The sequence below is a fragment of the Anolis carolinensis genome, chromosome 1, assembly GCF_035594765.1.
Source record: "Anolis carolinensis isolate JA03-04 chromosome 1, rAnoCar3.1.pri, whole genome shotgun sequence".
NCBI lineage: Eukaryota > Metazoa > Chordata > Lepidosauria > Squamata > Dactyloidae > Anolis > Anolis carolinensis.
Genome location: NC_085841.1, coordinates 211,089,569 through 211,104,792, shown reverse-complemented (window position 1 = coordinate 211,104,792; position 15,224 = coordinate 211,089,569). Strand labels below are relative to the sequence as shown.

General features: G+C 40.3%; 1 protein-coding gene across 2 annotated transcripts in view; it reads left to right on the top strand.

The window, feature by feature from the left end:
* The window catches only part of gad1 (glutamate decarboxylase 1), an 83,084-nt gene extending 69,668 nt beyond the window's left edge, over positions 1-13,416 (top strand). For both annotated transcript variants that reach the window (XM_062964597.1, XM_062964606.1), the window contains 5 exons: positions 4,933-5,011; positions 5,474-5,623; positions 6,518-6,625; positions 7,670-7,759; positions 9,141-13,416. In XM_062964597.1, the coding sequence (XP_062820667.1) occupies positions 4,933-5,011; positions 5,474-5,623; positions 6,518-6,625; positions 7,670-7,759; positions 9,141-9,314 (601 nt within the window). In that variant the 3' untranslated portion in view covers positions 9,315-13,416. The remainder of the gene's footprint in view (positions 1-4,932; positions 5,012-5,473; positions 5,624-6,517; positions 6,626-7,669; positions 7,760-9,140) is intronic.
* Positions 13,417-15,224: the final 1,808 nt, after the last annotated feature.

The window sequence follows — 15,224 nt, the reverse complement described above, 5'->3', positions numbered from 1 at the left end:
GCTAGGTTGGCAGGAGCTGGAGCTAACAGCGGCCGCTCACTCCTCTCCCGGGATTTGAACCTGGGACCTTTCGGTCTGCAAATTCATAAAACATATACTAATTACCACCAAATCCTCAATACTTTATTTTCCATACCACCAGACTTCGCAATGTGTGGCCGGGCATAGTATATATATATATGGAAGCCAGTACTGAGAACTAGTGTGTTTTGGGGAACCATATCAGGCTTTGAAGTGCCTGTGCTCATAGCACCAGAGCAGTCTATATCTGGTGGCAATATTAATATAAATAGTGTTATTCTGTATGGCAAGCAATAAAATATTTGGGCAAATGCAGTGTAGGTGAGAAGTGTATTTAGGAAAGTGTTTACTTCAGGATTAATTTTGGTCTTTAAGAAACAACACTAATAAGCTGGTCATGTAAGAAATCATAATTAGTGTTAGATCTGTGCTGATTAGTGGATACAGTACCTTTATTTCTGGAAGACTGAGCCTGGATCTACACCGGCCTATATTTCAGGAACTGATCCCAGATTATCTGCTTTTAACTGGATTATATAAGTCTACACTGCCAGATAATCTGGGATAAACAGGTAATCTGGGATCAGATCTTTGGACATAAGGTAGTGTAGAACCAGCCCATGTTTATAGAAACAATTCTAACAGACCTATATTACTTGTAAATCACTGTCCCCAAATATTTGTGTGTGTAATCAATATGCCATTGAATTGCACTTTACCTTTTGTCTTGTTCTACATCCCAGTATGGAGGTGTTATGATATGAGATTGTCAGAAACTGTTAGCTCTGCTTCAAACATACAAAGGGCCCGTCCAGACAGTACCTTTATCCCAGGAGCTCCCGCAGCAATCAGGAGGGTGGCCAGATGCTGTTCCCTGTAAACCCGGAAGCAATAGTTAAAAAAAGGCCAAAAATATGAGATTTCCAGGTGTGGGAATATTGTGGTTTTTAGCTGAATATTCGGATCTTCACATGTCTGTATGTCCCTGCAATCGGAAAGCATGAAATTTTATCTAGGTTTGTTCCCGGGTTTTAAATGTTTGTTCCTAAAAAGGTGACACCTGAGTAAAACTTTGTCCTGGGAAGAGGAACTTCGTCCTTCGCCTGTTTAATGAAGTTTGTGGCAGAAAAATGTAGTTCCTGGAGTGCAACAACTACTTTCACATTAAGTAGTACACAGTGAAACAGGAACAGACACTTTCAAACCAAGAATCAAATGTCATCATTACTGTAGTTAGTCAGACCTTGTTGTATGGCCTTCTGTGCAGCCAGGTTTTGTGGTGTACTCGTAATCAACAAGATTATGTTGCTGGGTTATACATGTTTGGGTGTATGCTGACAACATGAGTACAGTTTAGTAAATGGCAAAGTCTTACTACTGGCTGTTGGGATATGGATGTGCTGGAGAGAAATGTAAATACTGAGAGCCAAGGTCATGCAGGTGGCTAATAGAAACAGTCTAACCCAGGAATAGCACCCTATTGTTCCATGCTGCAAGTACACAACCAAAACTTTCTGCACATATGGCCAGGCAGTCAGGCTCTAAAAAGTGTCAATAATGACAAAGTTCTGTTCCTGGCCTGAAAGTGTCTGTTCCTGTTTCATTGTGCAATGCTGACTTGGGCAATAGTGATCCTGCCCCATGACATTTATTTGTGTAGCAGATACTTCATGAAATGTTTGGAGGGCACAGTTTTTCTGGTCAGGACAAAGAACAGAACTTTTGCAGAGCCTGGCTGTGTGGCCATCTGTCCAGACAGATTTGGCTGTGCACTTGTGGCATGGAACAATAGGGTGCTGTTCCTGGGTTATACATGACTATTCCTATTAGCCACCTGCATGACCATGGCTCTCAGTATTTTCCCAGCGGAGGCTAGAAGGGAGATACCGCGATAGTTCCCGCAGTCTGTTCTATCTCCTTTCTTGAAAAGGGTGATGATGATGGCATCCTTGAAGTCTGCTGGGATTTTCTCGGTCACCCACACCTTTTCAATGAGCTGGTGGAGTTGTTGTATCAGCTCAGGTCCACCCGCTTTGAAGATTTCAGCAGGAATCCCATCAGGTCCGCTGGCTTTGTTGTTTTTTTGTTGGCTGATGGCATTGATGACTTCTTCCAAACTAGGCAGTGCTGCAAGCTCATCCCTGATTTGTTGTTGCGGGATTTGTGAGAGGGCCTCTTCGGCCACATTGGAGCGGCGATTCAGCAGGTTCTGGTAGTGCTCTTTCCAACGTAGTGCAATTGATGTTTTGTCCTTCAGAATTTTGGTTCCATCTGATGAGCGTAGAGGCTGTATGCCATGGTTTCTTGGTCCGTAAATGATCTTTGTGGCTTTGAAAAAGTACACCATGAAACTTGTCTGCATAGATGGCTATACAACAAGGTTTGACTAATTACAGTAATGATGACATTCAGTTTCTGGTTTGAAAGTGTCTGTTCCTGTTTCATTGTGTACTACTTAACGTGAAAGTAGTTGTTGCACCCCAGGAACTACATTTTTCTGCCACAAACTTCATTAAACAGGCGAAGGACGAAGTTCCTCTTCCCAGGACAAAGTTTTTGCCTTCTACTCAAGTGTCACCTTCTTTTTAGGAATTGACCAATCAGGAATAAACATCTAAAACCCCGGAACAAGGCTATATAAAAAAATTGCAGGAACATACAGACATGTGAAGATCCGGATGTTCAGCTAAAAACCACAATATCTACGCACCTGGAAATCTCATGTTTTTTGCTTTTTGTAGCAATTGCTTCCGGGTTTACAGGAATGGCATCTGGCCACCCTCTTGATTGCTGCAGGAGCTCCTGGGATAAAGGTACTGTCTAGACCAGGGGTCCCCAAACTAAGGCCCGGGGGCCGGATGCGGCCCTCCAAGGTCATTTACCTGGCCCCCGCCCTCAGTTTTATAATATAATATTTTTATATCAGTTTTAATAATATAATATATTGTATATACATATAATATTGATAATAATCTTATGTTATACAATATAATACTAATAGTAATACCATATAACAATATTAATTATATGTTATATATTACATATTATATAATAGTATAGTGGTATAGTTCAATATAGTAATATATAATGCTAATATTGTGTTATGCTAATAATATAATATATTATATGTACATACAGCTGCTCTGAGTCCCCTTCGGGATGAGAAGGGTGGGATATAAATGTAGTAAATAAATGCAGTAAATAAATAATTAATTTTAGACTTAGGCTCGGCCAAAGTCTGAAATGACTTGAAGGCACACAACAACAACAACAATCCTAATTAACTTGACTCTCTCATTGGCCAGTAGCAGGCCCACACTTTCCATTGAAATCCTGATAGGCTGATGTTGGTTAAAATTGTTTTCATTTTTAAATATTGTATTGTTTTTTCGTTGTTGTTGTTGTTGCACTACAAATAAGACATGTGCAGTATGCATAGGAATTGGTTTTGTTTTTTTCAAATGATAATTTGGCCCCTCAACAGTCTGAAGGATTGTGGACCAGCCCTCTGCTTCAAAAGTTTGGGGACCCCTGATCTAGATGGTCTTTGAGGGTCCCTTTCCTTACCTATGGTCTTATGAAACCATCTAGATGGTCTTTGGAGGTCTCTTTGCTTACCTATGGTCTTAGAAGATTGTCTAGATCAGGGGTCCCTAAACTAAGGCCCATGGGCCGGATGTGGCCCTCCAAGGTAACTGACCTGGCCTCTGTCCTAAACTTTAGACTTCAGGTTGACCTAAGTCTGAAATGACCTGAAGGCACACAACAGCAACAATCTTAATTTTGGACTATTTCATCCTAGTCTGGCCCCCTAACAGTCTGAGGGACTGTGAATTGGCCCTCCACTTAAAAAGTTTGAGGACCCCTGGTCTAGACAATGCACACATTCAGTTCAGATCAAAGAGAGCAAATTAAAGGAAGAGTCTTGCTGCCTGTGGACTTTAGAGACAACTGGCTTGCCGCTGCCAGAACTGAGTGCTGGTCTATAAAACTCCACACTCCCCATGATGAACTGATCAAGACATTTCCCTTGCAAAGCACTTAGGCTAGAACCACTGAAACAAGGAATACCATGTTGTCTTTATTCGACTTCTACATATCATTCAATGGTCCCAATTTGGCAGAGATATTCCTGATAAACCCTCGACTCTCTCATTAATGTATTTTTTTCAATTCTAAGACTCACTTTTTATCATATAAACATTTTTAAAATGGAGTGAATCGCAGATGTATCTTATATATTTTTTGTTGGTGATCTTGGTACTGAAATTAGGGTGCCTCTTGCAATTAAAATAATACAATACTTTAAAAATGTCCCACTTTCGTTTTCCTCCCCCACTTTCCCATTTATCCTCAGCTTACTTCCATTGGTGCTGACTGAGTTAAAATACAAAAGTAATTTGTACTTAACTAACTCAGCTGTGGTACAGGAGTGTAGAAGGAGGAAATCTTGCCTTTTCTAGTAAGCTAAGGCAAAAGCAATCTCTAGCCTCTTCTAGCTTCCCTATTTATACCTTTTACCATCTTGACTACACTCCAATGTTGCTTGGTTTCACATGTCCTGTTTTTCACCTGCTAGGTATGGTTCTTGTACCCGGGCTGTGGCGCAGGCTGTTGAGCAACCAGCTGCAGCCAGCTGCAACAAATCACTCTGACCAAAAGGTCATGAGTTCGAGGCCAGCTCGGAGCCCCACGTTTGTCTTTGTCTTTGTTCTATGTTAAGGCATTGAATGTTTGCCCTATATGTGTAATGTGATCCGCCCTGAGTCCCCTTCGGGGTCAGAAGGGCGGAATATAAATACTGTAAATAAATAAATAAATAAATTTTGTCCACAGTGACCTAGTGCAAGATCAGGCAAGATTGTATTGCTTACACACCATTTGTTCTAAGCGTATTCACTTCTTTTGCAGAGCTAACTCAGTCACATGGAATCCACACAAGATGATGGGAGTTTTGTTGCAATGTTCTGCTATTCTTCTTCGGGAAAAGGTTTGGTTGGATATTGTATTATCTCTTTTGAGTGTCTTCCAGAGGTGTTAGAGTACAACTGCAACACTAACAAAGTTTGGGGTATAAACAGGACCAGTCTCTTAAAAATTGATTATGTTGTCCCATTGTGTTGCTGAGAATACAGCAGGGTTAATGCTAACATTAAAGTCATCATTATACTATGTACTCCCAGCTCTAAGATCAAGAGGAATTGGTCTTGTCCATACTAGTGATATCATGTTTATCTCAGGGGTTTGCAGATCATTCAAGTGAGGGGAGTGGCTGAGAAGGAAACAGAAAGATAAATTCAAATATCCCTGAAAATCAAATTTCTCCTTCTTTGGGAATGGCCATATATAAGTAGAGTGATGTGCTCATGTAATGCATATGATGCCATGTTTTATCTATTGCTAGATCTCATATATTTAAAGAGGCTGATTTTGTTTTTGTTTTTTACAACAGGGTATACTTCAGGGCTGCAACCAGATGTGTGCAGGCTATCTATTCCAGCAGGACAAGCAATATGATATAACATATGATACTGGAGATAAAGCAATACAGTGTGGCCGACATGTGGACATATTCAAATTCTGGTTGATGTGGAAAGCAAAGGTAAACATTTAAATATCAGTAGAAGATGAAGCAGTCATTTACAGGTTTACTCAGAAGGCACTAAGGTCAGGGAGAATTGCTTCTAAGCATATTGGCTTAGGAGTAAATTCTTAAACTGTTAAACAAGAAATGTTGATGTTACAGTGAGCCCTCCTGATCCACAGGCTTCCAAATTGTGGTTTCAGCTAACTGAATTGTTGTGGCCCATACCTTAAAAGGGCAGTGTTGTGCACATGGATGCATGGGCATTGTTACCATTTAATAATACAGAGTGCGACCATCCACATTTTCTGTTATCTGGGTGGTGGTGGTTCCAGAACTGACTCCCCCTCACGGAGCTGAAAGGCCCACTTTACAGATTTATATCTTCAAGGAAAAATATTTTTGAGAAGAGTTTTTCAGGGTGTTTAGCAAATTCAAACTCACTTCCATAATACTGGTTTTTCATGAATTGGCACTCAGAACTCTACCAATAAATAGATGGTTAATATTGTTTCCACAAATAATAATATAGGAAATCCATGGTTCTTTGTTCAGGTAAAATTCAACATATATGCATGTGCATGTAAGTCCAGTGCTAAAAATCTATCTGTTTACTGACTAAACTATCTTTAATATTTGGATGTGTTTGAATAGCATATTTACAGTTTCAATTGTGAAAGGTTCATATTCCATGCAAATTAGTTACTGTAACGTAATTTGTAAAATCACACAGCAGATTCGATATATGCAAATTCAAAATTTGAGAAGCGTTTCATATGTCATTGAATTTCAGATTTAACTGCAATAGCCAGAAAACATTTATCTGAATCTAAACCTAAAATGTTGTATATAATGGCAGTTGTAGAAGAATATGGAACTGAATTTAAAAGTTATTTTATTTTTTCAAAACAGGGTACAGTGGGATTTGAAAGTCAAATCAACAAATGTCTTGAATTGTCAGAATACCTGTATAATAAAATTAAAAACAGAGAGGAGTTTGAGATGGTTTTCAAAGGAGAGGTAAGCATGGCCCACAAGTCAATTTTTATTAATCTGGGTATCTTGGCAACAGGAGATGCATTAGTCGGTCTTAAGATAAGTACTATAAAACCACAGTGATTTTCCTGAATGAGACTTTAAGTACAGCTACTTTCTGTACCATTGCTTTGACTACGCATAGTCAAAGCAATGGTATTCCCCATAGTAACCTATGGATGCGAGAGCTGGACCATAAGTAAGGCTGAGCGAAGGAAGATAGACGCTTTTGAACTCTGGGGCTGGAGGAAAATGAGAGTGCCTTGGACCACAAGAAGATCCAACCAGTCTATCCTCCAGGAAATAACGCCCGGCTGCTCACTAGAGGGAAGGATATTAGAGGCAAAGCTGAAGTATTTTGGCCACATCATGAGGAGACAGGAAAGCTTGGAAAAGATCACGATGATGGGGAAAATGGAAGGAAAAAGGAAGAGAGGTCGACCGAGGGCAAGATGGATGGACGTATCCTTGAAGTGACTGGGTTGACCTTGAAGGAACTGGAGGCAGTGACAGCCGACAGGGAGCTCTGGTATGGACTGGTCGATGAGGTCACGAAGAGTTGGAGACGACTAAACGACTGAGCAGCAACTTTCTGTCCTTCCTACATTGAGCAGGCAGTTGTACACAATGGCCTGTGAGGCCCCTCCAACTCCTGTGATTCTGTAATTCATGGGCCTTGTACTAGCCCTGGCAGTAGCCAAAGCAGCATAGCTCCAGTGACTGCCATGATTTCATGAGATAATGTCCCACTGTGAGTTCATAAGGGCATATCCAGTAATGTCAGGTTTTTAGCTCTGAAGTGAGATGGGAAGCTGCTGATTAGCTAATCCTACTCAGCCATTACCCTGTTCAGTAGCTTCCTGGACCTCTTTTCTAAACACAGAAAAGACGAAAAGGTAAGTCTGGGAGTGGTAAGCACTTCTAAGTGCGAAGTATGCATTTGTTGTGTTGGGGAGTAAAAGGTTGATGTCAATGTTTTATTTGCCTGCCATTCTGATAGATGGTTTGTTTGTTTTTACATTGGTACAGCCGGAACACACAAATGTTTGTTTCTGGTACATTCCACCTAGTCTCAGAGGGATGCCAGACTCAGAGGAAAGAAGAGAGAAACTACATAGGGTAATTATTTTGCTTGTTTGGAATAATATACAAATAACATTTCAGTGCAGGTCCCCTGCAGGAAACATACAATAGAACTACATAATAATTAATGAAGCCAACTGCAGAGTAGAACATATAAAGCAAGCAAAAATAAACAAGTATATTTCAGAAGCCTTCCTCTGGTTTTCTGTCTCCCCTGCTCAATCCCAGCAGCCAAATAGGAACAGAAGACATAATGCTGATGTCTTCAGTTCTTATTTGGCTGTTTTTTGGGTTTTTTTTGGTAGGGTTGAGTAGTTCTCACTCAGGTTTTATTTTTCCTTACTTGTTGTTCTTTAATTTACCATGAGTTATCTGCTGCCGTGCTCTTCTGTCTGGTTGATACTATTTGCAGTAGGTAATTTCGCCTAGGTAATTTCGCCTTGTAGGCGAGCCTAGTGCCCCCCCCCCGAAATTGCACATCCCCCCAAGGCCCGCACATACCTTTGGCGGCGGCGGCGGCAGCGACCATCGGCTCCCTCCTCGCCAAACGCAGAAGGCCTCAACTGAGACCTAGCTCTTCTCGTGAGGTCTTGCGAGTTCTCATGAGTCAGACTGAGGCCTAGCTCTTCTCGCGAGACCTTGCGAGAAGAGCTAGGCCTCAGTTGAGGCCTTCGGTGAGGAGGACGCCTCGACGGCGCCCCCGGGGACAATGTCCCACAAGTGGGTACTTACATTGGCCATTATGTTGGGCCAGCTCTGACTATTTGGGTTCTTTAAGAAAGGCCCTTGACGAATTCTTTAGCTACTGGAATATATTTCTACTCTGACAGTGCCAAGCACAGGTTGAATCATTTCTTCAAAGGCAACCCCTTAGAGATAGCATGAACATAGTCTAGTCTGTGAGGCAACCAATCTATGTGTCATTGCAATTAAGATGTGAAGCATAATATATCAAGGAACTACTTCTTTGCTTCTTGGATGGAAGTGATCATGGGCCCTAATAACACATTTTGGTATTTCTAAGCATGCCAACTGAGTTCTGATTTGGGTCGATCTTATTTTATGGCAATTTATATAAATGTTAGCACTAGCTTTACTTGCTTGATTTGGTACTTCAAAATATGTATGACAAGAGTCTTCTTCCAAAAACTACTCAGCTGCCTCAGCACAATGAGGGAATACCTTAGAAAACAAACTTCATTAGAAAGTCAGATTTGGAATTATTCTGTATGTTCCCATCAAAAGCAGTAGCCCTATTCTGGATTATCTGATTGAAAGAGGAGACTGCGATTGACCCTCCATGTTCATAGATGCAACTATCCATATCTTAAAAATATATTTTTTAAAAATCCAAATAGTGACTACTCAGCAAGAGACAGGCTTCTAAACGTCTCCCCTTCTTTGCTTGAATTAAAAGGTGGCACCCAAAATCAAGGCTCTGATGATGGAATCGGGCACCACGATGGTTGGATACCAGCCTCATGCAGACAAAGTCAATTTCTTCCGAATGGTTGTTTCAAATCCTGCAGCTACCAAATCTGACATCGATTTCCTTGTTGAAGAAATAGAAAGACTGGGGCAAGACCTGTAATCTACTTGAATGACCTGTTTCATTTCTCTAGAGCTCTATTTTCCAGTACTGGCTTTAAAATAAAAATAAAAAATCCAGTTCTGTAGCACATATTTTAAGGTAACCCCTTTATAAACATTTAACTCATCTAAAACACAGTCTTTTAAAACAATGATAGAACTACTCCTTTAGATTACTGAAACATATATGCATATTAGTAGGTTACTTTAACATGAGGGTGGGGAATGTATTATCTTGAAATGTATATTTTACCTTATGTAAACCCAGTAATTCCAAGTAGCAGGAAGCTAATTGTACTAAGATAGCCAGTTAAGAATGTATAGTGCTATAAATAAAATTGTAATAACTCCTAAAATAGTTCATAGTATCTTCTCCAGTGCAGAGGTATTCTTAATCAAGGACTGCTCTTGTGGAGACTGTTTTTTGTCTATTTTGATTTGTTAAAACACTTACCCTATATATTCTTGTATGAGTCTAGAAATTTTAATCAAAAATCAACCCAAAAATATGGGAACTCTGTCAAAAAAGAATCAAGTCCTCCTCTGGGTATGCCATGACCTTCTGGCAAACAAACTCGTAAAATGTGGGCTAGACAAAACTACGTTTAGGTGGATCTGTAATTAGTTAAGCGAACGAACCAGCGAAAAACCCAAAGAGTGCTCACCAATACGTCGTCTTCATCTTGGAAAGCAGTCACGAGTGGAGTGCCGCAGGGTTCTGTCCTGGGCCCGGTTCTGTTCAACTTCTTTATTAACGACTTAGACGAAGGGTTAGAAGGCACGATCATCAAGTTTGCAGATGATACCAAATTGGGAGGATAGCTAATACTCCAGAAGACAGGAGCAGAATTCAAAACGATCTTAACAGACTAGAGAGATGGGCCGAAACTAACAAAATGAAGTTCAACAGGGACAAATGCAAGATACTCCACTTAGATAGGAGAAATTGAAAGCAAAGATACAGAATGGGGGATGCCTGGCTCAACAGCAGTACGTGTGAAAAAGATCTTGGAGTCCTTGTGGACAACAAGTTAAACATGAGCCAGCAATGAGATGCGGCAGCTAAAAAGGCCAATGGGATTTTGGCCTGCATCAATAGGAGTATAGTGTCTAGATCCAGGGAAGTCATGCTACCCCTCTATTCTGCCTTGGTCAGACCACACCTGGAATCACACTCTGTCCAATTCTGGGCACCGCAATTGAAGGGAGATGTTGACAAGCTGGAATGTGTCCAGAGGAGGGCGACTAAAATGATCAAGCACCTGGAGAATAAGTCCTATAAGGAGCGGCTGAAACTGCTGGGCATGTTTAGCCTGCAGAAGAGAAGGCTGAGAGGAGACATGATAACCATGTATAAATATGTGAGGGGAAGTCATAGAGAGGAGGGAGCAAGCTGTTTTCTGCTGCTCTGGAGACTAGGACGCGGAACAATGACTTCAAACTACAGGAAAGGAGATTCCACCTGAACATCAAGAAGAACTTCCTCACTGTGAGAGCTGTTTGGCAGTGGAACTCTCTGCCCCAGACTGTGGTGGAGGCTCCTCCTTTGGAGGCTTTTAAGCAGAGGCTGGATGGCCATCTGTTGGGGGTGCTTTGAATGTGATTTCCTGCTTCTTGGCAGGGGGTTGGACTGGATAGCCCATGAGGTCCCTTCTAACTCTATGATTCTATGATTGGTGAGATGGACAGGAGCTTAATCCATCACAGGGGTATTTAAAAGAAGCACCAACTCCTTCTTCTTTCTCTGAGATTGCTTTAGGCCTCTTTGAATGCCTTGGCAGGGAATGGCCTGTGACAACTTGGGGCTCAGTTGCCATTGGTGTCTTCCCTTCTTTGCAGAATGGCCCGCCACTCATCCACTGGTTGTATCAAGATCCTTAATTTTGGCCCCCAAACCTGCCCTCGACTTATACATGAAGTCAACTTATACATGAATATATATGGTATGTCCCCATCTAAGCTGCTCCGAGTATATGATTGGGCTCGTCCCCATGTAAGCCGCTCCGAGTCTCCTCATGGAGATGGAGGCGGGATACAAAAATAAAGTTGTTATTATTATTACATTATGTCACACCCTGACTCATGGGATCTCAGGGCAACATAACAACATAGGGATCCACCAGAGCATTGCTTGGTAGATTATATCTCAGCAGTCACATTTCAGGCCCATTGTTTTGCCGTTTATCCCATTCATTACAGTTGAGCACATTCACAGGTCAATGCATTATGCCAGACACACGCTACTGGTCTGTGCCCAATTTGCTGCTAATTTTACTTGGCACAACCAAGTCAAAGTTAAGCATTTTTTAAACAGAGAGATCTTAAGAGATCTTAACTTTGAGGCAATGGTGTCCAGCATGTTTGGATTGCACCCACATTTTGGACTGGGGTCTGGGGAAGCCAATGTGTCAGTCAAAATATAAATCATGTGGTGGTCAATAACATGTGGCATCCAAAGTAAAATTGGATAAAGAAACATTTTAAAAAAGATAGAGTCTTAGAAATGTAGGGAAACATTTAATAATTTTTGTTGGTATTTCTCTGATGCACAAAAGTGTAAGGGACAAATTCTAAGGAGAACCACCTAGTAGTTGTATGTATGCCCCCTTAGTTGTCATATCAGGGGGATAGTAGTAGGCTTGTAGCTGAGTTGTTGTAATAGGCTATATTATTGTTGTATTTTTTAGGATTTGGTTTGTGTAGACTGTGTACATTATTGTTAAATAGGGTTGGGGAGGAATTATATGTAATAGTTTTCCAGCAAGATAACTGTTCATTTCTCTTTATATGAACTGTTTGCTTCTTTATATGCAAAGATTTACCATGCTAAAGAGTTGTCTTGTATTTTCTTCCATTTGTAATGTATCCTATTTATATAATTATCAAAGTTCTAAATAACGTTTATTGGTATTTTAGTGTATTTGTGAGCCAAAGAGAAAATTAAAAATTAGTTGACACATTTATATGATAGTGCCCTTAAAATAATAATTTAACAGATAATTTTACTGTCTATAAGGAACCCTAACACTGTATATAGATTTTAGCCTAATGGAATCATTTCATTTTAATAGAAATGTCACTTTTACTAATTGTACTGTAGTCTGGCTGTACGTTTAGTGTTTTGGATGCTTTTTAGTGAATTATGGATGTTTAAATCGGGCCCCTGTTCCCATGGTTGTTCAAGGCCAAATTCTGTACTTAGTTTAGATAAAATATTTGGCAAAGATATGCAAAGATGGTTCTGTGGAAGAGTCCCTATCTCTCTGTCTCCTGAATGTCAGAAAGGTGACTGTCAAAGTCATTTGGAGTTTACAAGAGAGGAGGAGGAGGAGGAAAAGCTTGGCACAGAACATTTTGGGTGTGGCTGCCTTGCCACAATAATTTTGCATTGTACAGTTATCAGATTTTATTAGCTAGGCCGTTAGTATTATGAATCCTTAGTTTTTCGTACTGCTAAAGAGGAAGCAAAAGTCGTAGGACTGACAGAATTTCTTGGATCAAGAGACATCTGCCGATTTTAAAAGCTTCCCAAATATGCTGCTATGGCTGTTAGCTTCAATTAATGCCTCATATTTCCAGTGCATAATAAACTTTAGAGACTACAGCCCTGCACAAAGTCTAGTTGAAATGAATGGAACTTATGTAAATCAACAGGAATTGCACACAGAACTTTGTGCAGGATTTTTGGGCCTGGATTTTTAACAAAACAGTGTTATATTGGGGAAAAAATATTAACAATATTTTAATGAATGTTTGTTGGGATTTGTGTAGATTTTTACCTTTTTGGTTCCAGGGATTTTCCCAGTGTGGAATGAATATCACTTTAAAGTCCATGTTATTTTAGAGAGCCTTGATACTGTCACCATCTTTATCATCCCCTTTATGGTCCCTTGTAAGCTTGCCTGGCTCTTCTGCATTCAAATGCTCAGCACTTCTGGACTGTGTTCTGTCTTTCTTGGCCGTCTTAAATATCCATATGGTATTTTAATATCATATGGGTGGAACAAATGAGAAGCCATTAAGAAGAGTCTAACACCTGCTTTCTCTAATTAATCTCCAAATATAGAAGGGTTTTGTCTAAATAAAAACACATCTGTATTGTATAGACAGAGTGTATCGTGACTGCTCTTCCCCTTCGTCTATTTGGGAAAGTTATTTTTCTTCATCTGTTGCTGCACTCCTGTCTCCAGACAGCTTCTTCTAGTAAAAGACCCTCCTCCATACCCCCACAAATCCATTAATCTTTTCAAAGTAGTGGAGTAAAGCCCATTGGTCATTTCTTCCTGTTCTACAATCCCTTTTTTCAGTCTGACATACAGAAGATGATCTATGTTTTTTCACCCAGAGTTTTTTGTCCTCATAAAATTACTTTGTCATCCTGTTCCTGTGCTGTAGATTATTTGTTTTATGCTACTTATATGCAGGACGGTAACTGACAAGGTCATATATTTTTTTAGCTACCATCTCCCCATATGAGGCTGTCTAGGTTTGTTGGTTGCGTAAAGAGTTCTTGTGGGTTTTTTTGCTACTAGTGGGCCAAACATATTTCAAACATTAATAAGCTTTTTTTTGGTTAGTATTACTGGCCTTATTTGACATTCAGGACTTTTCAGTGTTTCCAATAACCACAGTATTGGTGCTATTGGTTTTTCTTCCATGGCATCCTTACAGAAATATGAGAGAATCAGAATGTGATGCTTCATTTTTCCAAGCTTCTAAATAAACACTTGCATACCAATCAACTGACTGGTAAATATTGCCAATGGATCAAATATTAAATATTCCAAAAATTGATCTTAGTGGCAATCTCTAATTTCAGTATTGGATCATTTTAAACATTTGTTTTAGCAAAGACTGCTTGCTCCCAAGTTCTGCAAGCCTGACAGCAAAGCAAACGTTCTGCCATTACCTGCTGTATCTGTCTACAGGGACTTCCAGACAGGAACATGAGGAACCATTCATGGCAAAGGCCACTACCTAGAGGGTAGGGAGTTGGATTAAATACTTGGAGACCCCAGTTCACTTTGCTCTGAAGCTCATTGGGTGATTTGGATCAGTCACACATTCTCAGCCTAACCTACCTCACAGGGTTGTTGTGAGGCAAAAATGAAGGAGGGGACTATGTATGCTACCCTGAGCTCCTTAGGGAACGGGTGGAATAAAAATGTAATAAAATAAAAAATAAATACATTTTTAAAAGTTAATGTCACTGTTTAATAATAATTGTGTTACCTTTACTCAGCCATAACTTTTCAACAGTTCTCTTGAAAATACAGTCTACCCTGATGATGCTTCAAACCAGGTGGGAGAAATCGAGACACTGGTTCACCCTAGAAATGGGCAACAGTACTATGGCATAGACTTCTGTTACATTGCGGTTCCAGGTTTTTTGAATTATTCCCTTTCTGGCTTGAAAGGACAATGTGCAACAGCAGTTTTTATGCCAACAAAGGCAACATGATATCAGGGAGCCATAGTTTTCCTAAGGAGGGATTATTGCCTGGAGCTCGTACGACATCTTGCACTAGCGGTACAACTCTTACATCACACTTTATTTTCATTTGATTCAATAAATTGTTCATTAATTTCTTATGCCTGATCTTCAGCAACAGAAATATAGACCAGAATCTTCTTGTAAAAATAATTGTACAAGTGGCTGCACTTTCTCAAAATTGTGTAAGCTCAGAAAGTTATAGTCAGTTCTTCAGATTTTTTTTTCCGTGTCAGGAGCAACCGGAGTTGCTTCTGGAGTGAGAGAATTGGCCGTCTGCAAGGACGTTGCCCAGAGGACGCCCGGATGTTTTGATGTTTTTACCATCCTTGTGGGAGGCTTCTCTCATGTCCCCACATGGAGCTGGAGCTGAAAGAGGGAGCTCATCCGCACTCTCCCCAGGTGGCATTCTAACCTGGC